This window comes from Hypanus sabinus, chromosome 2, assembly GCF_030144855.1.
Source record: "Hypanus sabinus isolate sHypSab1 chromosome 2, sHypSab1.hap1, whole genome shotgun sequence".
NCBI lineage: Eukaryota > Metazoa > Chordata > Chondrichthyes > Myliobatiformes > Dasyatidae > Hypanus > Hypanus sabinus.
In genome coordinates this window covers 60,974,447-60,999,759 of record NC_082707.1, presented here as the reverse complement: position 1 = coordinate 60,999,759, position 25,313 = coordinate 60,974,447, and the positions used below count along the sequence as shown (strand labels likewise).

General features: G+C 38.9%; 1 protein-coding gene across 1 annotated transcript in view; it reads right to left on the bottom strand.

The window, feature by feature from the left end:
- Positions 1-25,313, bottom strand: part of si (sucrase-isomaltase) — a 155,291-nt gene that overhangs the window by 75,898 nt on the left and 54,080 nt on the right. Inside the window, exons 19-25 of the mRNA XM_059946950.1 lie at positions 24,238-24,322; positions 23,050-23,106; positions 21,531-21,655; positions 21,327-21,415; positions 20,811-20,860; positions 10,909-11,082; positions 6,167-6,310 (exon numbers count right to left, since the gene is read on the bottom strand). Of these exons, the coding sequence (XP_059802933.1) occupies positions 6,167-6,310; positions 10,909-11,082; positions 20,811-20,860; positions 21,327-21,415; positions 21,531-21,655; positions 23,050-23,106; positions 24,238-24,322 (724 nt within the window). The remainder of the gene's footprint in view (positions 1-6,166; positions 6,311-10,908; positions 11,083-20,810; positions 20,861-21,326; positions 21,416-21,530; positions 21,656-23,049; positions 23,107-24,237; positions 24,323-25,313) is intronic.

The window sequence follows — 25,313 nt, the reverse complement described above, 5'->3', positions numbered from 1 at the left end:
ACTGATCACAAAGTTTGCAGTTAGGATCCTCTCTCAGCCCCCAACTGTGCAGCTATGATGGTGTAAGGAGTGTATCATACACAGACTGCAGGAGGAAAGAAATGCAGAAAGGCTTCAGTCTCCAAAGCTCTGCCCAAGAGATCTTGTGTTTGGGAAGAGCCTACTTCGTCCAGGTGCCCTGTGACCCCAACTCCACTGCTTTTGAAGTCCACCTTTCATCCTTGTGGTTCCATACCTCTGCTGGACCATGCCACACCTATCCCTCACACTTGCACTCCACCATCATTGGAAGCGTGCCGAGCCAAGGCTTTTCATGGTTTACCGATGATGTCTCTCAATTGAAGGGAGCTCACTGCCTGGTCTATGGCCAAGCTGGTGGCCCACTTATGTCCCGATCTTGTTGTGACTGCTGATTGGTATGTTAGCTTATCATTGGAACCCCTGAGTGTTAAAACAACTCTACACTTTGCCAACCTGAACTCCTCTACTGTCGATGACAATGGGAGCTGTTGCTGGCCTGATCATATGTAGAGCCCCACTGAAGACAAATTTGAGGAATCCCAAAACACCTCTGCAAGTGCTTGTTGACTTTTCCATGACCACAGCCTTCTACTGTAGTCATGGGAAACACACACACTGTGAAAAGCCAGAGGCAGAAGACTATGTTGGTACAGCCATGTCTTAAATTTGCCAGGGAGTCCAGTTTTCTTAATCTTCTCAACCACTCTCCAGTCCACTTTACAGTGTCAGTGATGGTAGCACTGTTCGTCATTGCTGTATTAAATCACTTTCCAAGACACTTCACTGGGTTGTCCTCTATGGATGGAATGACTTCTTCCTGTACTTGAAGACTGAACTTGCCCTTTTTTGATTACCATGCATCTGGACTTCCTGGCCTTGAATGTCATCCTAGACTAGAGAGCAAGATTGCCCAGTGTTTCCAAAACCCACCTTTCTTGGACATGGGTTACAGTGAGTACTCTGATGAATCCCCATATTTCAGGTTGTGGAATGCCGGGCTCCAACACTGGGCCTCGGGTTACATCTGCTGCTGTTGATATGAGGAGGTTCCTACCCATGACAAACAAGATGGGGGAGATGGTACAGTCCATTAAAATCACTTTTTGGAGGTCTTGCCACCTGGTTGTATAGCGCGCTGAAGTGAAGCGAAGTTGAAACTTCCAAAGTTAGCTGGTGATCATGACTCACTTGACTATTGAGGTATGGTAGTGGTCCAGGCCAACATCGATGAGGATGTGTGGAATTGATCTGTAGGCATTGGCTAGGTTTAACCAGATGACTGTTAGGTTGCCTTTCTTCTGCCTGACCTTGTGGATCAATTGGCTAATTATTGAGATGTGTTCAAGGCACCCAGAGAAACCGGGGATGCCACCTTTCTGGATGGAAGTGTTGATATAGTGGTTCTCCATTAAGTAAGAAGTCAGCCTTCTCGCAAGCACTGAGAAGAATATTTTGCTCTCCATGCTAAGGAGAGAGATTGCCCTACTCTGGGTGAATGTGGAGGTATCTTCTTCCTTAGGAACAAAGTATCTTTCAGCTATTTTCCAGCTTGATGGGATAGAGCATTAGGTCTAAATCTTCCTCATTATCTTCCACAACCTCCAGCAGAGTTTGGGGCATTGCTTATATACCTTGTAGTGTGTAGAACGTGGTCCTGCGGCAGCAGATGACTTTGTTCTCTTGACGACATGCTGGACCTCCTGCCATGTGGGTTCTGCCATGTTCAGCTCAGTTGTCGGGATTCTTGGTTGGGGGACTTTCAGAGTGTAGTCCCTGATTCATATAAGGATCGCTGTATGAGTCCCATAGAAATTCCACCTTCTTTTTTGTCAGATGAACAGTTTTAGAATTGTTGTTCAGGTGCTTTATCTCACTTCTTAGGTGGTGAATCTCCCTTTCCCTGCTGTGTGGCTGCTAAGATGGTTTAAGATCCCTTTCTTCTCCAATGGACTGAATCGTTCTTTAGCAAAGTTTAACATAATGGCTGTGAAGGAATCGATTTTCCTGTAGACAGTTCTGTCAAATTATCTTCCAAGCTGTAATCCAGGTTGTCATCCAACTGCCTCCAAGATACATTGACCAATGATCTGGGCCATCTGATCCTCCCTCTCCTTGATGAATAAATAGATTCAGGATGTCAGACAGAGCACTCACTTGGTCTCTTCTTTGGCACTGGGGCAGCTCAGGTGCAGAGAGATCTTCAGCTCTGTGGGGTGCTTCCTGGCTGGAGTTCTCCATTGTCCCATCAGATGTTGAGTCCGTGTGTTGCACTTGAGTTGCCTTCGTTCCACAACTGAACCTTCTTTGGTCTGCCTTCAACTCTTCGATGTTATTGCAGATTTTGCTGCAATGGCACTTTGTAATAAATGCCTTCCCGGTCAGTGTTGTTTGCTTGAGTCCTTTCATTATTGGGTTTCCAGTCCTGGCCATTGCCATTACATCTGATCTATTGAGATTCTCATTCCTCCCCCTCTCAGGAGACTCTGGGGGTATGCATATTTAGTTCAACCATAGCTTGTATGGTGCCCTCTTGTGAGTGCTACACACTAGGTTGCTAGCCTTGTGTTCCCATGCCAGTTTTTCTGGAGGTCAGCTGTCTTTATAGCGTGATTGACCTTTCTTGGCTCCCATCCAGTCTTTCCTGGAAGTCAGTGGTGAACCAGATGTTGTTTGCACCATACACCAGGGTGCTCTCTTCAGTTATCTGATGAGCTAACCGGAGCCTTTAAGATAAAAGGAATCACACAAACCTAACTATGCACCTGTAGTAAGGTGCATACTATCATACACCATGAAGAATGCTATTGTGTGTAATGATGCCCTGGTATTGCTAATTTAAAAGAGTTAAAAGGAACTTACATATGGAACTGAGGTAAAATTTGCTCTCTAACTGCAACTCATGAAAGGGGGTTATTCCTCCCTGAACCAAGAACAATAGTTCAGAAAAGTCATAGCCAACCAAATTAAATAAACATAGTACAGAACCTCACCTAAACCATCATGCCAAGCATTGCAAGTAAGTTCTGCCTAATTTTTTATATAATCAAAAACAATGATAACTTTGCAAACACAATTAGTAATGGTGTGCATTTATCTGTTAAAACATGATCTTGTTAGAACTATGCAAGCCATTCTCGCATTTTACCTTTTTCTTCAAATAAACCTTTAATAAAAAGAATCACAGTGTCATATAGCATAGAATCAGGCCTTTTGGCTCCATTCATTCCTGAGCTACCGGTAATTCAATTCACCTAAGTTTGACCTATTATCCCTCCAAACCTCTATACCTATGAAACCTATCCAAATATCTTTTAAATATTGTAATTTTTCCAAACAATACCACAATTTCTGGCAAGTCATTCCATATATCCACTACCCTCTACATGAAAACTGTGTCCTTCTGGTCCCCATTAAATCACGCTCCTCTCACCTTAAACTTAAGCCCTCTAGTTGCACACTCCCTTACCCTGGTAAAAAGACTGTGATCATCCACTTTAGCGAAAGCCCTCAGGATTTTATAAACCTCTATAAGGTCATCTCTTAAGGCTGATTTAAACTTGGGCGTTGCATCTAAGCCGTAGGTACTGCGTACCCTATGCCGTATGGTGACGTGTACCTCCCTAAAGATGTAACTTATGCATTGCAGCGATGCAGACCGCAACAACTGCGATTGGTCTGCTTGGTAGCATCGCATTTCTGGTTGCTTCTTCTCCGCCATGTCTGTACACCGATGCAAAATAGATGAACCAAATCGTCAAATCTACCTGCCGACATTCAAAAACGTTTGAAATACATTTCTTCGTCCATGTCTCTCATGAAGAAACTCAACACAGTGGCATAGAAACCCCACCACCAACTAGTGTTTTGGTGCACACCAACGCATGCTCGCTACGGCGTAGAGCCTACGCAGAAGAGAAATATCAGGGCTACAGCATAGCCCGTACGCACAAGTATAAACCAGCTCCTTCACTGCAGGGATAACAGAGCTAGTCTATCCAGGTCTCTCCTCTTAGCTCAAGCCCTCAAGTTCTGGCCACAACCTCTGTAGACCTTTTCTGTGTTAAGATTGAATCACTCTGCAAAGATTTCCTTTGCTGCATTAAATGTTCATCACTGAAGACACTGCAAAGATGTGATTTGATCCTTCACATATTACCCCAGTGATCTGCACAGTCAAAGCAAACCTGACATCTGTATCTGAATTTTGGGAACCATGCTGTGCAGAACTATTGGGTAACTGTTCTACCAGAGGAGCTCTGAGTGCTCCTTGCAAAACATACATTTGTTGGATGCACAGGAAATCTTTGATTACCTTGGCAACAGCTAGTTAGTTAGAAACCACAAAATGATGTATGTAAGACATTAGATACTACTTGACAATTGTCTTCAACTGCAGCCTAAAACCATGGAAGCAGTTTTCCTGGTAGATGGTGTGAAACCTTGACTTTTGAATTCCAGTTTTTTGGCTACAGAAATGCAACTGATAAGAAATTACTTTTATGTTTCATTTTGGAAGCTACAAGATAGAATTTCAAGAATATCAGAATCAGGTTTATTATCACTGACATGATGTGAAATTTGTTAACTTATCAGCAGCAGTTCAATGCAATACATAACATAGTACAGAAAAATATAATAATAAATAAAATAAAAAACAATATTAAATAAATAAATCAATTACAGTATACGTACATTGAATAGATTTTTCAAAAACATGCAAAAACAGAAATACTGTATATTTTAAAAAAGTGAGGTAGTGTCCAAGGGATCAATGTCCATTTAGGAATTGGATGGTGGTGGGAAAGAAGCTGTTTCTGAATCGCTGAGTGTGTGGCTTCAGTTCTTCCTACCTGATGGTAATAGTGAGAAAAAGGCATGCCCTGGGTGCTGGAGTTCCTTAATAATGGATGGTGCCTTTCAGAAACACCACTCCCTGAAGACATCTTGGGTACTTTGTTGCCTAATACCCAAGATGGAGTCGACTAGATTTACAATCTTCTGCAGCTCCTTTCGGTCCTGTGCCCCTCCCTCCCATACCAGATGGTAATGCAGCTTGTCAGAATGCACTCCATGGTACATCTACATAAGTTTTTGAGTGTATTTGTTGACATGTCAAATCTCTTCAAACTCCTAATGAAGTATAGTCACTGTGTTGCCTTCTTTATAACTACATCTAAATACTTGAACCAGGTTCGATCCTCAGAGACCTTGACACCCAGGAACTTGAAACTGCTCACTCTCTCCACTTCTGATCCCTCTATGAGGATTGGTTGTGTTCCTTCATCTTACCCTTCCTGAAGTCCACAATCAGCTCTTTCATCTTGAGTGCCAGATTGCTGCTGCAGCACCACTCCACTAGTTGGCATATCACACTCCTGTACGCCCTCCCATCACCACCTAAGACTCTACCAACAATAGTTGTATCATCAGCAAATTTATAGATGGTATTTGAGCTATGCCTAGCCACACAGTCATGTATAGAGCAGTGGGCTAAGCACACACCCCTGATGTGCGCCAGTGTTGATCATCAGCAAGGAGGATATGTTATCACCAATCCACACAGATTGTGGTCTTCTGGTTAGGAAGTTGAGGATCCAATTGCAGAGGGAGGTACAGAGGCTCAGGTTCTGCAACTTCTGAATCAGGATTGTGGGAATGATGGTATTAAATGCTGAGCCATAGTTGATGAACACCATCCTGACGCAGGTGTTTGTGTTGTCCAGGTAGTCTAAAGCCGTGAGGAGAGCCATTAAGATTGTATCTGCCATTGACCTATTGTGTTAATAGGCAAACTGCAATGGATCCAGGTCCTTGATGAGGCAGGAATTCAGTCTAGTCATGACCAACCTCTCAAAGCATTTCATCACTATCAGTCTGAGTGCTACCGGGATAGTCATTAAGGCATTATTCCTCTTAGGCACTGGTATAATTGGTGCCTTTTTGAAGCAAGTGGGAACTTCCGCCTGTAGCAGAGGTTGAAAATGTCCTTGAATACTCCCACTAGTTGGTTGGCAAAAGTTCTCAGAGCCTTACCTGGTACAATGGCAGGCTCACATTGCAAAGGTTAACAATACTTAAGCAAATATGTGTAAGATCAATCAGCTTTCTCCTCCGCTCAAAATATGCATTTTCTTGAATTACTTACAGCCCATATACAGCCTTGCTCATTGCAGAGAGTTTCATTTACATTCTCTTCTGGGTGACAGTCCACTCTTACAAACTTCGAAGAGGTCCACTGCACTGAATATGACTTTCCAAATGCAAGTCCCAGACCTATAAACTGAGCAACCTATGGAAAGAAAAATATTTTCAGTTCAACATTTATTTAGCAGTCGATTATTACTGTCCTAGTTAAAATATTAGTGTTAACAGTTTTAATTATTTCTTTTCAAGCATTATTAAGATTATTTTTTGTTGCTTTAATAATATTTTATTCTGAAATCTTCAGCATAACTTTTCTGAACATCTATTTTTATATGATTCTTGACAGGCTATTCAATATTCCTGCTCTTTTTTAAAAAAATAACTTTGCATAAACACCCACTCAGGTAAGTCAAGAAGGTGAATTTAGTCTATATTCTCCACCATTAGTAGCTTTACTAATAGCGGTTTTCACATTGTAAACTGTTGTCCAGTATGACTAAGATGTGCACAATAGTTTTAAATTAAATAGTTGTCTTGCTGAGTAAAATTGATTGGTGAACCTGCAATCTATCTATCTATCTATCTATCTATCTATCTATATATATAATCTAACTCTTTTACCTCTGTACCATCACTAATAATAGCCATAGTTCCAATATCCAATGCTCATGTCATTGTTCTCAGAAAGTACTGCTGCTGCCACTATATTCACATTATGTTGCTTTAACAAAAACTCAGTGAGCAGATACTCCACTTTAAACACAACAGATTTTTCAGGTGCGGGAAATTCAGAGCAACACAGTCAAAATGCTGGAGGAACTCAGGAGGTCAGGCAGCTGCTAGCGGAATGAACAAACAGTTGAAGTTTCAGGCTGAGACCCTTCGTCAAGACTGGAAAGGAAGGAGGAAGAAGTCGGAATAATAAGGTGGACAGAGGGGAAGGAGTTTAAGTTAGAAGCTGATAGGTGATGACATGTGGCTGGAGAGGGGGGAGCTAAGTAAGAAGCTGGGAGGTGATAGGTGGGAAATGGTAAAGGGCTGGAAAAGATGGAATCTGACAGGAAAGGAGAGTAAAACACAGGAAAAAGGGAAGGAGTGGCACCAGGCAGAGATGATAGAAGAGAAGAGGTAAAACGGGAGAGGCCAATATGTGGAATGGATAAAGGGGGAAGGATGATGGGGAATAACTACCACAAGGTGGAGAAATTGATATTTATGCCATCAGGTCGGAGGCTATCAGACGCAATGTGAGGTGCTGCTCCTTCACCCTGGGAATGGCCTCATCATAGCTTTAGTGAAGGCCAACCTTCTCTAAAGACCGACATGTCGGAATGGGAATGGGGAATGGAATTAAAGTAATTGGCCACCGGGAAATCCTGCAGAGGAAGAAAAAGTGCTCAAGAAGCGGTCCCCTAATTTATGCTTGGTCTCACCAGTACTGATGAGGCTGTATCGTGAGACTAGATAGGTGAAGTGTTGCCTCACCTGGATGGACTGTTTGGGATCCTGAATGGAGGTGAGGGAGGAGGTGAATGAGCAGGGGCATCACTTTTCCCACTTGTAGGAATAACTACCAGGAGGGAGATTTGCGGGGTGGGATGAATGGACAAGGGATTCACAGATGGAGCAATCACTGCAGAAAGTGGGCAAGATGTGTTTGGTCATAGGATCTTTTTGGAGATGTTAGTTGCAGAGAATGTTGTTTTGGATGTGGATACTCATGGGGTGGTAAATGAAGACAAGAGCAACTTTATCCCTGATAAGATGGTGGTAAGATGGCATGAGGGCGGATGTTCAGGAAAAGAAGGAGATGTAGGTGAGGGCAGCATCAATGGTGGAAAAAAGGAAACCCGATTCTTTAGAGAAGTAGAACATTTTCGAAAGCCTCATCCTGAGAACAGATGCAGCGGAGATGAAGAAGTTGAGAAAAGGGAATGATATTTTTACAGGAGACAGGGTAGAAAGAGTTATAATCAAGATAGCCATGGAGTCAGTAGGTAAATAAAGTAGATATATGAAGTAGATATATAAAGTAGATGTATGAAGAAAGAAAGACCAAGACAGGGGAGGCAGGTATCAGAATTGGACCAAGTGAATTTAAGGGCAGGGCAGAAGATGGAGGGAAAGTTGACAAGATTGACAAGCTCAGAATGAGCACATGAAGCAGCACCAATGCAGCCATCAATGTAGCGCAGAAAGAGTTGGAGAGTATTACTAGGGAAGACTTGGAACAATTGTTTTATGTAGCCAGTGAAAACGCAGGCATAGTTGGGACCCATGCAGGTTCCCATGGCTGCACCTTATGTTTGGAGAAAGTGGGAGGAACCAAAAGAGAAATTGTTGAGAAATTGTTGTCCACCTGACTATTTTTCCTGATAAAATCTATGTAACAGAGGAAATCCAGCTTATGAGAACCGAAACAAATATCCTTAATTTTAACATTAATGTAATGATAAAGTCATGGTATATATTAGGAAAATGTATTCTTCACTGGCAAAATAGATTAATACAAACAAAAGATCAATTGCTGAAAGACGTGTATCAATTTTATAAAATAATATATTCAATATAATGATAGATTATCTTGTTAAGGAACTGTACATAATTAGGTTCCAATTCATACTTTGTGGCTAGTGAAATCAGTCCTTGGTTGTGGGACATTTAGATATTGTTCCATTGAAACTACATTGTTAAATATGTGTACCTGCCACTTAAACACAGTTCAAGAGAGATCTGCTTTGTCACATAACCTTCTAGACAGTTGTATATTAATAGGGTTATCAGTCAAAACTGTAACAAAGCGGGAAACAGACACCAGCACTGAATATTCAAAGGAGTTCTGCTAGTTGAGATATGTAAGTACTGCAAATCCATACCTCTGTAAATTTACCTAACTATATGCAAAATGTTAAAGTTAAGTGGGTGATTGAAGCAATCAAAACTGTAGTTAATCATTTATTGTGTTGAAGAAGTATAAAACATTGTGGCCCAAGAATGAGATACTCTTGGGTTCTCCTGGATTCTCTCTCCTGGAGGTTTGCTCCATTCATAGACTTTTACAGCCTACATGTGACTCGGTGTTTGTCAGTCACAGCAATCTTAACCCTTTATTGAACTAAAGAATGTAAGGAAATATTTTAGAGTATACAGTACAATTATAGAACAAATTGCATCCCATGATTTCCTGTTAAAGCAGGTTAAAATTTAGGAAATATATTGATTTTTTTCCAGAAAAATTCTAATTATTCTGTTGTTTCAAACACAATGTCCACAATAAAAATGATATAAAACCAATCTTACTAACAGTAATTTAGTAAGGGTAACATTGAATTTATCATACCTTAAGTTGTATATTACAAGCAGTACTTACACACACATACACACAAACACTAACTTTGAAGCATTTAGAGTCATAGAGTACTACATTACATAAATAAGCCCTTCAGCCCATCTAGTCCATGCTGACCTGTTATTCTGCCTGGTCCCATTGACCCCCACCCAGATAACAGCAATCCATTCCATTCCTATCCATGTACATATCCAAACTTCTCTTTATTCAAGTTTCATGAACCTGCATCCATTGCTTCTGCCAGCAGCTTTTGCCACACTCTCATCACTCTCTGTGAAGAAGGTCCCCTCAGAATTCCCCTGAAATATTTCACCTTTCATCCTTAACTGATGACCTCTACTTCTAGTCTCACCTAATTTGAGTGGAAAAAAACCTGTTTGCATTAATTCTATCCATACCACTCATAATTTTGTATATATTTACCAAATCTCCCTTATTTTCCTGCCCTGCAGGGAATAAAGTCTAACCTATTTAACCTTCCCCTATAACTCAGGTCCTCAAGTCCTAGTAATGTCCTTGTAAATCCTTGCAAATTTTTGCTGTACTCTTTTAATGTTATTGATATTTTTCCTGTAGGTAGATAGGTTGACGACAGAAATGTACACAATACTCCAAAACTGGTCTCAACAAAATATTATACAACTTCAACATAACATCCCAACTCCTGTACTCAATACTCTGATTTATGAAAGCCAATGTTCCATAATTTCTCTTTATGAACCTATTTGTAAGGCCACTTTCAAGGAATTATGATCTGTGTTCCCAGATCCCTTTCTCTTGCACTCCTCAGTGCCGTACCATTCACTGTGTATGTCCTACCCCGATTTGTCCTCCCAAAGTGCAACACTTCACACTTGTACATATTAACTCCCATCGACAACTTTTCAGCACATTTTGCTAGCTGGTCCAGATAACACTGCAAGCATTGTTGGCCTTCCTCGCTGTCCACTATTACCCAATTTTGGTGTCAACCACATATTTGCTGAACCAGTTTACTACATTATCATCTGAATCATTGATATAGATGACGAACAACAATGGACTTATCACTGATCCTTGCAGCACACTGTTAGTCACTGATCTCCAGTCAGGGAGGCACCATTCTGATACCACTCTCTGGTTTCTCCAGCTAAGCCAACGTTGAATCCAAATTTTCGGTGTTACCATCATCCCCCAATGGTTAATTTTTCTTTACTTTGAATCTAATCTTGTGATGCCACAAGGCTTGAGTGCAGCGTTATGCCTGCAATCAACTAACTTGCTCTGAAAATGATCCAATGGAACAACATTAATTTGTCACTACCTATTACACCGAAGAAATATAGTAACTCATGCAGTAACAAAAACAAAATGAAAGATCAACCACTTTGCAATTATAAGGATGCTTGCATTACCTTAGTTTTTGCACTATACTTGATCTTTTCAGGTGGTAAAATTGTGACTTGAGCATTCTGAGTGATATTGACTGATGTTGGAATAGTCTCCATGCCAAGAATTCTTATTTCTTCAAACATAAGGTTGTTTGGATCAGTGTATCCATTCTTCACTACTTTGATGTTCAGAGTACTCTAAAAGAAAACAAAGAAACTATTAAATACACAGTAATTTCCATTATTCTTTAACAAGATAGCAGAGTGGTACCCAAGCAACCATCTATCCTGGGTTGCTTTGTTCACCAAAAGCAATAACCTTCTTTTTGTCTACTAAAACAGGAACCATTAAACAAAGTCAATCAGAAAATTCCAATATTAATTTCAATCAAATTTTTCTAGGTTAATGGCCCCAATTTTACTGTAACAGAGTACTGCATGTAAACAAAGGGGCCGAATACTGTTATAAGGCGCGGGATCTTATTGTGCCACTTTCAGCTACATTTGCTCTTGTGTTTTCACATTTTTCCTCTGCTTGCTGAGAACTTTGCATTGAGGGAAATAGGGCACCTGGATTGAATGCATTTAACAAGCAACAGTGCATCTTAACAAGGACACACGACCAAACAAGACAAGAACTGAATACGAATAGCAGAGTAGGTGAATTTATATTCAAAACAGAATCAGCAAAATAAATAATAAGGGCAAAAGAAAGATTGTATAATCAATGACTGAATGGGAAACTGAAAAGTAGAATAAGATACTTCAATTAAAAAATTTCCAGGAGTGCCTGAAGGTGGAATCAGATTCCACACCGGTTCCTTTCAACTCCCAGTACAGGCAGGGTTGATTAGCATAATTAGTAACTACCATATTGTTTAAATGAATACTTCCACTTGACAGGAGCCTAGTGACAACTGAAGACTTAGTTCACATTTAGTTTGTATTGTGCAAATGAGGGGAATATACTATTTAATAGTAAACTCATCTCTAAACTCCAAGACCTGAGTCTCGTCTCCTCCCTTTGCAAATGAATTATTTTTCACCTGACCAAAAGATCACAATCAAAGAGGATAGGTAGCAACACATCTACCACAATTATTTTCAGCAGTGCTCCACAAGGTTGTGTCCTTGGCCCCCTACTCTACTCCCTATGTACTCATGACAGTGTGGCCAGATTCTTTTCTAACTCTATCTGTAAAACATTGCAGATGGAACCACCATGGTGGGCTAAACATGAGATAACAATGATTTGGAGTACAGGAAGGAGAAAGAGAGCATCATGACTGGAACCTAGAGCCACATCCCTCGATGCCAGTAAAACAAAAGAACTGGTCATTGATCTCAAGAGGGAACAGTGCACCCACTCCTGCTTACATCAATGGTGGTAAGGTCAAGAGACCTGAAAGTTCCTCAGAGTGAGCACCATCAGAAGATACAAAGGCCTTGAAAGAATATACTACTGGGCTCAAGGTCAACATCTATCCTATTGTCATAAGACTATTGAAGAGTTCTCTAGTATAATAAGATGGACTCCTGCCTTTTTCAGAACTCCTCCTTTCAAATTGCACTGCACTTCCTTTGTAATGGTAACAATACTTCATTTTCTATTCTGTCATTCTTTCACCTTATACTACCTCGATGCACTGTTGTCATGAAATTACTTCTATGGATGACATGCAAGACAAACTATTTTCACTGTACATTGCTGCATGTGACAATAGTAAACAAATTTACCAGTTTACCAAGTATTTACCAATTTTTGTCAACAGTACGGCAGATAATGAGATGACAGTTTTACAAAACTAAAATTGCAGAAGAAAGATAGAACAGTGCAGGCCTTTCTGCCCAGGGTATTCTGCTGACCTTTTAACTGGCTCCAATATCAATATAATGCCTCCTTTCCACGCAATCCTTTATTTTTCTTTCAAATCTGTGCTTACTTAAGACTCACTCAACTGTGTCTATGTTATCTGGCTCTTCCACCACTCCCAGCAACACATCCTACACACCAACCATTCTCTTGTTATAAAAATAAGCCTACCTCTGAAAATTATGCCCTCTCATACTAATGATTTCCACCCTGGCTGTCCATTCTATCAACCGCTCTTATCATTTTATATACTTTTCTATTCTCATTGAGGCGACTTGATGGAGGTGCGTAAGAGAGTTGCTGTGCCATTTGTCTTTAAGAGTCACTGTTACTTCATGTATTGCTGTTCAGTCCCTTTAAGACATTTCAATGAAATTAGGAAAAAATGGTCAAGTACCACAATGTCAGACTGTGAGCTGGTCTCATGGATCCAGTAAATCCCAATCATTTTTTATTTAAATTGCTAACCCACACAATCAGAGTTTTATTTGGAGAGCTTATTGAAGGTGCAAGTACTTCAGAATTGAAGCAGTTAGCAATCTCTCAGAATAGTGTGCTAACTTTAATGATAATTGACCTGTATGTGTGGATAGAAGTGGCCAGTTTTTCAATCATACGCAGGAAGAAATTGCTAGATCTGATTCACAGGATAAATGATGTAACATGAACCAACAGTAGTAAGGATGTGGCCAACCAATTACAACGTCAGACAGAGAATGCCTGACAAAAGGCCAATGTTACAATAGTCATGGGGGATTTCATGCAGGTGGATTGGGAGTCCAGGAGAGGGATTTTCTAGTGTGTCTATGAGCTGACTTTTTAATAGCAGCTTGTGGTTAAGCCCACTAGGGGATCAGTTATTCTGGATTGGGTGCTGTGCAATGAACCAGAATTGATTAGAGAGCTTAAAATAAAAGAGCCCTTGGGGGAAAAGGATTATAATATGATTGAATTCACCCTGAAATTTGGAAGGAGAAGCTAAAGTCAGATGTATCAGTCTTACAGTGGAGTAAAGGGAATTATATAGGCATGAGAGAGGAGCTGGCCAGAATTAATAGAAAAGAACACTGGCAGGGATGATGGCAAAGCAGCAATAGCTGAAATTTCTGGAAGCAATTTGGAAGGCATGGGATATACATCCCAAATAGGAAGAAGCATTCTTAAGGAAAGATGGCACAGCCATGGCTGACAAGAGAAGTCAAAGCCAACATAAAAGTGGCAGAGAGGTCATATAATAGAGCAAAAATTAGTGGGAAGTTAGAGGATTGGGAACATTGTAAAAACAAACAGAAGGGAAATAAGAGAGTCATTAAGAAGGTAAAGATGGAATACGAAAGTAAGCTAGCTAATAAAATGAAAGAGGTTACCAAAAGTTTCTTCAGATACATAAAGTATAAAAGAGAAGCAAGAGAGGATATCTGACCTCTGGAAAATGATGGTGGAGTGGTAGTCATGGGGGACGAACTGAGTAGGTATTTTGCATCAGTCTTCACTGCGGAAGGCACTGGCAGTATGTGGAATTTTCAGGTGTCAGGGGTCATGAAGTGTGTCAAGTTACAATAAAGTTAGAGAAGGTTCTTGGGAAACTACGAAACTAGCTAAGTCAACTGTACCAGATGGTGGACAGCCAGGGTTCTGAAAGAGATGGCTGAAGAGATCATGGAGGTATTAGTAATAAACTTTCAAGAATCACTAGATTCTGGAATGTTTCCAGAAGAATGGAAAATGACACTCCATTCTTCATGTCACTCCACTCCTGCATTTGCTTAACATTAGCATTACATGCCCATCACCAGCAGACATCCAGAAAATATTGCACCAAAAAGCTCCAGCAAAGCTGACATTCTTGCGCTCATCACAGTGGATGAAGTTATGCTTTGGCAAGAAGGGAAAGTATTATTATCGCTGATTAAACATCCCGGTCTCAGTTATCAAGATAAAAATAATTCTTTAGGAAATTATCTGACTCTTTTATCTGTATCCTTAAATACTTCCAGATTGTAAGTATTTAATAGACCATTGAAAAGCAGAGAAAAACATTATTTAAGTTCCTTTCAGGTAATAAAAAGAATTTTGCATGCATTATGATAATGATAGGAATTTTTAAGTATCTTCAAACAATGACTCTGAACAAAGAACTCATAATGCATTCAAAGGCTCTTTCCTTCTTTGTATGCTCTGTGTCTAGTTAAGATGTTCAACTATTTGTGCAGTAGAAGAATATTAGGTATAGCTTAGAAACATAGTTGTGTAAGACAATAATAGTTGGAGTTCCATAAGCCACATTTAAAATAGGTAAAGTAAAGGGCAAAGCAATAGAATCGAAGATAAAAAATTCTGGACTGGAAATTACTTTATTACAATGATGTGGTGAAAATGGACAATGTCAGATTTAATTCATTGGAAAAGAAGGCAGCTCAAACTTTGGCTTAGTAACAGCAAAGATACTGAATGTGTGATGGAGAAACAATGATAGCGATAGCTCTGGTAAATATAACAGTGGCAAAAGTCTCCTAGGACAGTTACAAATTCCATACTCCATTGACTCCTGCATTCTAGGTACTTTCTAACAGAATTTCAAGTGACCATTTTAGTGGTACTTCACATGTCCCATGTCAGGTTGTGGAAGTTTGGAGAGGGATCAGCAACAACACTTCCCACCCCAACACCCAAATTATGTGGTGCTGTCCTTCAGACCGTGCATTAAGTGAAACCAGTAACCTGATGAAGGGTCTCGACCCAAAATATTGACAGTTCATTTCCCTCCATGGATGTTGAAGTTCCTCCAGCATTTTATATGTGTTGTTAAAACAGTACATCTGATGGTAAGGAGGGTTACTTATAAAATATTCACTTTTGGAAGATAAGTTTCTGAATAGACAATAGACAATAGGTGCAGAAGTAGAACATTCGGCCCTTCGAGCCTGCACCGCCATTTTGAGATCATGTCTGATCAACTACTATCAATACCCGGTTCCTGCCTGGTCCCCATATCCCTTGATTCCCCTATCCATAGGATACCTATCTAGCTCCTTCTTGAAAGCATCCAGAGAGTTGGCCTCCACTACCTTCCGAGGCAGTGCATTCCAGACCCCCACAACTCTCTGGGAGAAGAAGTTTTTCCTTAACTCTGTCCTAAATGACCTACCCCTTATTCTCAAACCATGCCCTCTGGTACTGGACTCTCCCAGCATCTGGAACATATTTCCTGCCTCTATCTTGTCCAATCCCTTAATAATCTTATATGTTGCAATCAGTTCCCCTCTCAATCTCCTTAATTCCAGCGTGTACAAGCCCAGTCTCCCTAACCTCTCTGCGTAAGACAGTCGTGACATCCGAGGAATTAACCTTGTGAACCTACGCTGCACTTCCTCTACAGCCAGGATGTCCTTCCTTAACCCTGGAGACCAAACTGTACACAATACTCCAGGTGTGATCTCATCAGGGCCCTGTACAAATGCAAGAGGATTTCCTTGCTCTTGTACTCAATTTCCTTTGTAATAAAGGCCAACATTCCATTAGCCCTCTTCACTGCCTGCTGCACTTGCTCATTCACCTTCAGTGACTGATGAACAAGGACTCCTAGATCTCTTTGTATTTCTCCCTTACCTAACTCTACACCATTCAGATAATAATCTGCCTTCCTGTTCTTACTCCCAAAGTGGATAACCTCACACTTACTCACATTAAACGTCATCTGCCAAGTATCTGCCCACTCACCCAGCCTATCCAAGTCACCCTGAATTCTCCCAACATCCTCATCACATGTCACACTGTCACCCAGCTTAGTATCATCAGCAAACTTGCTGATGTTATTCTCAATGCCTTCATCTAAATCGTTGATGTAAATCGTAAACAGCTGTGGTCCCAATACCAAGCCCTGTGGCACCCCACTAGTCACCACCTGCCATTCCGAGAAACACCCATTCACCGCTACCCTTTGCTTTCTATCTGCCAACCAGTTTTCTATCCATGTCAATGTCTTCCCCCCAAAGCCATGAGCTTTGATTTTACCCACCAATCTCCTATGTGGGACCTTATTAAATGCCTTCTGAAAATCGAGGTACACTACATCCACTGGATCTCCCTTGTCTAACTTCCTGGTTACATCCTCAACAAACTCTTATAGATTAGTCAAGCATGATTTACCCTTGGTAAATCCATGCTGGCTCGGACCAATCCTATCACTGCTTGATATTTATATTTATGAACAGAAATAATGTAAGATAATGAAAATAGTTGGATGCAGAAGAAATAGCAAAACATGTCAGAGGAGTCAATTCAACATTCATGAGTACTGGAATCAAAATCATTGGGATCAGAACTGTTCCATTTGGAATATTAATTCAGAGAGCTGGCCCTAGGCCACCTTCTTTCTCTGTGCCCTTCTAATTTTAGTGAGCTGACAGGCTTGCATCCATTTTATGTGCAAATCTCATGATGTTTCTAGATCTGAACAATGGAAATAGAATTGTCCCCAAAGGCAGTTCCACCATCGGTGAGATGCTCAACACATCCACCTTTCTTTCACACCTCTTCAAGCTTTTTTTGTTTTCAGAATCTATCATTCTCAGATTTAAAATTAACAACTGACCTAGCATCAATAGTCATTTGCAGAAGAGAGTTCCAAACTTCTTCAGCCTTCTGTATAAGTATTTTCTAATTTCACGCCTGACAGACTGGCCTTAATTTTTTTGACTATGCCTCCTGGACCTACATTTCCTAGCCAGTGAGATTGTTTCCCTTTATTCTAGCAGTTACCCTTAATTCTAGTTATACTTTAATCAAATCACTCTTTTCTAAATTCCAAGAAACAAAACCATATCTTCAAAAATCTTTTTCCTTAACCCTTTGAGATTAGGCATTATTCTGGTAATTTTATACTTCACTACCTCTGTTGTGCAGTTAATATTTGAGTAATCTTGTATATATGTTCTGTTATTTAACCATTCTGGTTAACTTAAATAATTAATTACGTGCTACACATATAAATATGTGAATTGCATATGCCATCACACTACCACGTGATACATGTGCCTGGCTTAACATAAATACGAAGTTAGACTCACGTTTCCAATTCCCATGTCTTCCTTTGAATTAGTTTTATGTTTTGCAGTTAAAAAGACATAACAACCTCCAAAGTCAATATATTCTTCACAAGCTCACAAGCTCTGGTGCCCAGAGAAAGCAGCAGCATATTTGAGGCATGAATTTTTTTGTGAGCCTTCTTTGCATCAGAAGTAAATATTGCTTATTTATATTTAAGAAACTTTTTTAAAGTTTTTTTTGTTTCTCTGAAATGTGTAGTAAGTGTTCTGGAAAAAAAGCTAGTAAGTACTTTTCTTACAATTTGAGCTCAGGACTGAAGGAAATTACTGGGTATTTGCAAGAAAGATAGAACTGAGAAAGTCTGTAGGAAATGTGGGAAATACAGAGCAACTCAGGCAATGTCTGTGCAGAAAGAAACAACGGTAACAATTCAGAACAATCAAATTCAGAAGCCAGAATATTTATAAAAACTCCTTTTGTCCCCTCAATCTCCTGCACTCCAGGGAATAAAATCCTAACCTATTCATCCTTTCTTTATAATGCAGCTACCTGCATTATAGCTGTATTCTTTCAAACCATCTACTACTATTCTCTGGCCTCTCCCGTTAAATCTCTATTGAATCCAATTAAATACTTCATCATGAATGCCAAGTGACTTAATCTTCTGGAGCAATCTCCTATGTAGAAATTTGTCAATCGCTTTGCTGAAGTCCATGTAGACAACATCTACTGGCTTGACTTCATCAACTTTCATGGTAACCATATAACAATTACAGCATGGGAACAGGCCATCTCGGCCCTTCTAGTCCATGCCGAATGCTTACTCTCACCTAGTCCCACTGACCTGCACTCAGCCCATTCCTTTCCTGTCTATATACCTATCCAATTTTAGTTTAAATAAGGACTTAACTTGTTCAACCTTTCTCTGTAATTTAGGTGCTGAATTCCAGGTAACATTCTAGTAAATCTCCTCTGTACTCTATTTTGTTGACATCTTTCTTATAATTCGGTGACCAGAACTGTATACAATACTCCAAATTTGGCCTTACCAATGCCTTTTAACATTACATCCCAAATCCTATACTCAGTGCTCTGATTTATAAAGGCCAGCATACCAAAAGCTTTCTTCACCACCCTATTCACATGAGATTCCGCCTTCAGGGAACTATGCACCATTATTCCTAGATCACTCTGTTCTACTGCATTCCTCAATGCCCTGCCATTTACCATGTATGTCCAATTTTGATTAGTTCTACCAAAATGTAACAGCTCACACTTATCAGCATTAAACTCCATCTGTCATCTTTCAGCCCACTCTTCTAACTGGCCTAAATCTCTCTGCAAGCTTTGAAAACCTACTTCATTATCCACAATGCCACCTATCTTAGTACTGTCTGCAGACTTACTAATCCAATTTACCACCCCATCATCCAGATCATTAATGTATATGACAAACAACATTGGACACAGTACAGATCCCTGAGGCACACCACTAGTCACCGGCCTCCAACCTGACAAACAGTTATCCACCACTACTCTCTGGCATCTCCCATCCAGCCACTGTTGAATCCGTTTTACTACTTCAATATTAATACCTAACAAATGAACCTTCCTAATTAACCTTCCGTGTGGAACCTTGTCAAAGGCCTTACTGAAGTCCATGTAGACAACATCCACTGCTTTATCCTTGTCAACTTTCCTAGTAACCTCTTCAAAAAATTCAATAAGAGTTCAATAAGAAACCTGCTTGAAAATCTCTGGAACATTGAATAGACACAACCTTCCGTGCACAAAGCCATGTTGATTATCCCCAACCAAGCCCTATCTATCCAAATACTTATATATCCTATCCCTTAGAATACCTTACAATAATTTACAATAACAGACAACAGACTCACTGGCCTATAATATTCCAAGTTCAAATTACTCCATGTACAGTCCCAAGTCTGGCTGTGAACGGAGAAGAGTTGGGCATGGGGCTAGCAACTCTACCCATAGAAAACCAGTGCTGCAATGAAAACTCCAAAGCCCTCATCCCTGGGAGAGGAAGGATCTTCAACTGGGGACTGGCCTTGGAAAGCTGACAACAAGAAGAAAGACAGGCCTAGGACAAAGGACTCTGATAAGCCACTGCCAGCGGCCTATGCCCCAGCAGGGGGGATGGGCTTAAGAAGAAGAAGATAATCAAAAGCAGAATTGAAACTTGGTACGTATTTATGGTATTGTAATTGGATGCACTGTTTGAATTTTATTTTATTCCCTAATCTTAACAAGGAGTTAAAATTTGTTTAATTTAAAGCTGCATAAAAGAACAATACTACAAAATTTCTAGCCAAATTGGGGATGACTGTGTCATGCCCTCATCGTTCCAGCTTGGCAACCAGTCTATGCAAATAACTTAAATTAATTTTATATATGATCTATAGTTTATATTATATTTTATATTAATAAAATATTTTATTTTATATTTTATATTATAATATATACATTGGACTTCCCTGGAGAAATTATTTGTCTCATATTAGCAATTTCTGTAAGATTTCCATTTCCCCTTTCTTCTTAACTAGACAACACTTGCTTCATTATTGCCTGTTTGTTATATAATAAAACTATTTGTTAGGAGACAAACTGTCTAATCTGATCTGCTTCTGAGTAATATACTGAACTGGTTTTGTCACTAGACACTTTGGTTTGTTTTCAAATACTAGAATTTCCATAGAATGGAAAATAAACACATCCTGATACATTTATAGACATTACTAGAAATACAGATCTTCCCTACAAAAAGTGACATTTATTCAGCTTAAACCGATGCAGATACTTCCATTATAAAGACATTTAGATAAGTACATAGTTAGGTGGTGGTTCGTGGGGCTGAAAGAGCCTCTTTCCATTCTCTGTGAAATCTCAGCCATTGTTCCAAAAATGCACATTTCCTATGTATACTGGGCAGCAAGATTGTAACAGAATAACTTCATGAAATTGTAATCAAATTAACACTAACCTCCATAACTGTAAATTGACAGTCAATGTAAGCTCCGCTTTCAAAAGTATCTGCAAGGTAAATTAAGTATAGATCACTGTTTAATAATTCCGTGACTGCATCGGAAGTACTGATGATGGCAAGTCATATTTTGAACTTAAATTAATTATTGTGTTATATAATTGCAAAATTTTAAAGACATTCAGGATGGAACATAAATGCCAAATAAAAAATCATGATTACATGCAAAATAATTGCATAATCCCAAGGTGTGATTGCTTACTGACCAGGCAATTTCCTAAGCATATTTTAATGTTATTTTTAAAAAACACATTCTGGTTATTAAGTATGAGGACTCCAGCAATCCATGTGAAAATAGTTCAGAACAGTAGTTGGAGCCAGAAACAATGGTAACATTTTGAAATGATGTCCAAATGCTCCATGACAAATATATATTTCTCTGATCAAATTGGTTTTGTTAAATGTCTAGCATTCAAAGCAACTGTTTACAACATGTTCGGATATCCAATATCATACCTCTGGATTCACCATCATCCCAGAATAACTCTCCATTAGCCTTGCCTTGTTCATCAAGGGCAATGAGGAGACCCAGAGGATTCTTCCGGCTAAAAATGAGAAGAATATTTATCTGATGCAATTCAATGATTGCTTTATTTCTTGGTGATGTTTTAGTCCAACTAGATGAACTTCAGGAAAGTATAAGAATATAGCTACACCTACCTATAAAATGTAGTATTTGCTGGCTGTTGTGTTGGGAAGATAAATCCCCCTCTGACGTGAAGTCCAAGTTTATCTGCTGGTATATGCATATTCAGAAACTGCTTCCGAGAGGTTAGAGCAGCACCCTAATTTAGCAATAAACAAACTCTTTAGTTCAAAGGTGCACTGTGTTGTTGGAATTAATTAATTAGCATGGCACACAGCTGGGAGAACTTAGAAGCACAAGTAAAAATGTAATATTGTTGATCTCAATCTGTACTATACCTTTGCCAGTTCTATGATCAACATTAGTGATTTTCATTTAAAATAGGCATATTTTGATATTATTAGTTACAATATAGAAATGTGTGTCAAAATATATTTAAAATAAAGTTAATACTGTCCATTAAATTCAGTTTGGGTATACTTACCAACAAAATGCTTGAATTCTGTTCATAACTAGCATTCTACTACTGAATACATTTTGAAGGGTTACAATATTGGCTTTCTCTTGCAGGATATACACTACTGAAGGGTTACAATATTGGCTTTCTCTTGTAGGATATACACTACTGAAGGGTTACGATATTGGCATTCTCTTGCAGGAAATATTATTTTATTATTACAGAGGGCTAAAATTTACTGCAAGTGGTGGTTCATTATTTCTTGCTGATAACCAATGCAGTAAGTAATGACAAGCCCCTGTTGGGTGGCAGGACCTTCCATATTGTGGTGTCATCATGTAGATAGGGTTTTTCCTATGTGTTTGTAAGACTGATGCATAAAAAGACAGCTAGCTGATGCACAACTCCAATCTAGCCAGCTATCAAACTTGCTATGGCTATTGGACAACTCTGAATGTTCCCAATCTTTAAAATGTCAGAAAAAACATTCAAAAATTCTTTGAAAAATCAAGGAACATAAAAACTATAAATTGTAATAAAATCAAAGAGTCAAAAATTCCTTTAAGCGGCTCAAATCACTTAAGTAAAATGAATTAATTTAGTGACCTTTGAGTTACTTTATACTCTGTTTCTCCACCAGATCTAACTCAAACTAATTTCAATGGACAGATTCCCAAATTTAACTACTGGATGGTGTATAAAACTTCCACTCCATAACTAAACTCCATGAGGAAACCAAGATTGGAGTACTATTGGAAAAACATTTGCAAGGTTTGGACTTCTATGTCCTGGTGGAACATGCTCAGAAATGTTCATCAGCCTGTTTCAGAATCTTATTAAACTTACAATTGTGAAAAGTATCACAAATTACTTGCTTGGATACTCCTGTAGGAAATGCATTAGGTAAACGCAGTAGGTAAGTCTGATTTCTTTTTTACCCAAAAACTTAAATAAATAGAAAATCTAATTCCATTAATCCTTCATACTCTAATCAGTGATTTTTCTTTTTCTTAAACAGATGAAATTTTAACAATAAGCTAAAACTAGCCAATAAATACAAGTTCTATTCAACAGTAAGGATTTTCATAGTTAAGAAGGAATGCATCACAAAATAGTTGAATTAAAAGGATACTTACTGTTTCATAATCGTACCAAACTGCATCAGGAACATAGGCATTGACATCTTCTGTTTTCTACAAATAAGGAAAATGCAGTAAGTGTTAAGTAAAGTTTATCACTGATATAAGTAGTTAACAATTGCAAAATGAAAGAAGGAGGACTTATTTCTAAATTAAATCTTCCAGCTGAAATCAGGCTTGTGTATAGCACAGTGTTGCATTGATGTTATCCACAGATCATAATGCTCAACTCCTAGTCACATCAATGAGGCTGAGACCCACACTAGAGACTTGTGCATTAAAAAGATGAGCTCAGTGATAACGCTTTGACAGCAATACCACTTTCTAGATGTGGGTTTAAACACTAATTGCCAAAAAGCAAAGAATAGCTTTTGTAATCTGTGTAATATTAAACATCTGCATTGCAATTTTTCACAATGTTATTGCACTTGTAAATGAACAAATCACTTTTAAAAGATGAACTCAGGAGACAGAGAATGAAGAGTAGTCCAGCAACACAGGTGTGTGTAAAAAATCACACAGCACTATTTAAGGAATAGGAGAATTCTTTTTGCAAACTTCTAAAATATATCAGCAGCATCACGTTGCTGTTTCACGAACTTGCTGGAGGCAAATAGGACATTGTGTAAAATGCAATATTGACCACGTTGTGAGAAGTATTTTATTAGCTACAAAACACTTTAACGTATCTTGAGATGGTGTAATATCTAAAAATTGCAAGTCCTTTTGAATAATATGACATGAGTGCAGGTTATGCAGTGAAGTTTATATCTCAGGTCAGCTGTCTATTTCACTCAACCAAGAACCTCAGGAGATGCAAAGCTTCTAACACACTTCCCATAAGTGGGTTACCGGGTAGACGTTGTGCAAATTAAAAGGTTATCTGCTCACTGGAATGACCAGTGAATCAGATCCTAAGATAAAAATCAGATAGAAATATAACTCTGAAACTTTCTGCCTATTGGCTGAGGAAAAATGAATGATTTAGGGGGATCAAAATAAAAATAGAATAAATGGAGAAAGCATGTAGATCAAATAGTTTTAAATTCATTCAAATATTTGAAATAAAAATTGTTCTTATTCTTCAATATTGATGCACAAAAGTGTTTCATTGAAAACTTTGCTATAATGAGCTTGCTAATAACTTCACACACTGAAGGAACGGAAAGGGTTTAAGTAACGTACAGGTTCCAACACAGGAGTGATAAGAAGAGCAGGTCCCCATAGAAACTGATGGTCAACAGTCCATGTCACATTGTCTGAGGGAAACCTTTTAAAAAAAAATAATTAATTTATTTGTATAATAAAATCACATGGATAAAAATGAGAAAAAACTACTGCTTTACTCCTCAGTGCAGAGGATGTTAATATTATATAAATTATTACTGAAAAAACAAACACTATCAAATCATTTTATATCTCTTGAAAAACTAGTTTAAATGGAGTATTAAAAACACACTATTTTACCAAAGCACAATGGAGACAAGATTTTATATTTTTCCTTAAAGTTGCAAAATCTTCCAAGGCAATTTGCAGAATTTTGCAGGAGTCAGGGGTAGAGATAAAAACAGGAATTACATGAGAAAAACGCTGGAAGAAAGGGGAAGAGTGGGCAATTATCTGGAAAGCACAAAGGCTTTGAAGTGATTTGAATATTAAAATTTAACAAAAAGACATTTTGCTGAAACCTGGGAAGCTATGTGATAGTCACAAGATTCAAATTATAGGTAGAAATCTATGAGACTGTGAGGTGAACCCCAGATAAGTTGGCTTTCGGGAAAGTCAAATCTAGACATGGAAAAGACAAAGTTGATAGCTTGGAGCCTGTGTCATCAAAAAAGCTGAGAAATATTGCAGAGGTTTAAGAAAAGATTATAATGTTGGGGATCAGATCCATTGGTCAAGGGTTGGATAAGGAACACCAATAACCTATTCTCTATTTTATGGGTATGAATACAAGGAGTATGGTGATGAAGTCAGAACCTAGATAAAGGTCATGAACTTAGAACATGGAAATATGATGTTGCCGCCAATATAGACACTTGGTTGAGAGAGGGACAGGAATCGGTGCTTAATATTCCAGGGTTTCAGTGTCTTAGGAAAGATAGTGAGGGAGGTAGAAGTGGGGTGGGGGTGGAGTGAGTTGCACTCTGAATCAGGGCAATATCACAGCTGTACTCAAAAGAAACATGCTGGAGGGTTTATCCACTGAGTCTATATGGGTAGAACTCAAAAACAGGAAGAGATTACACTCTGATGGG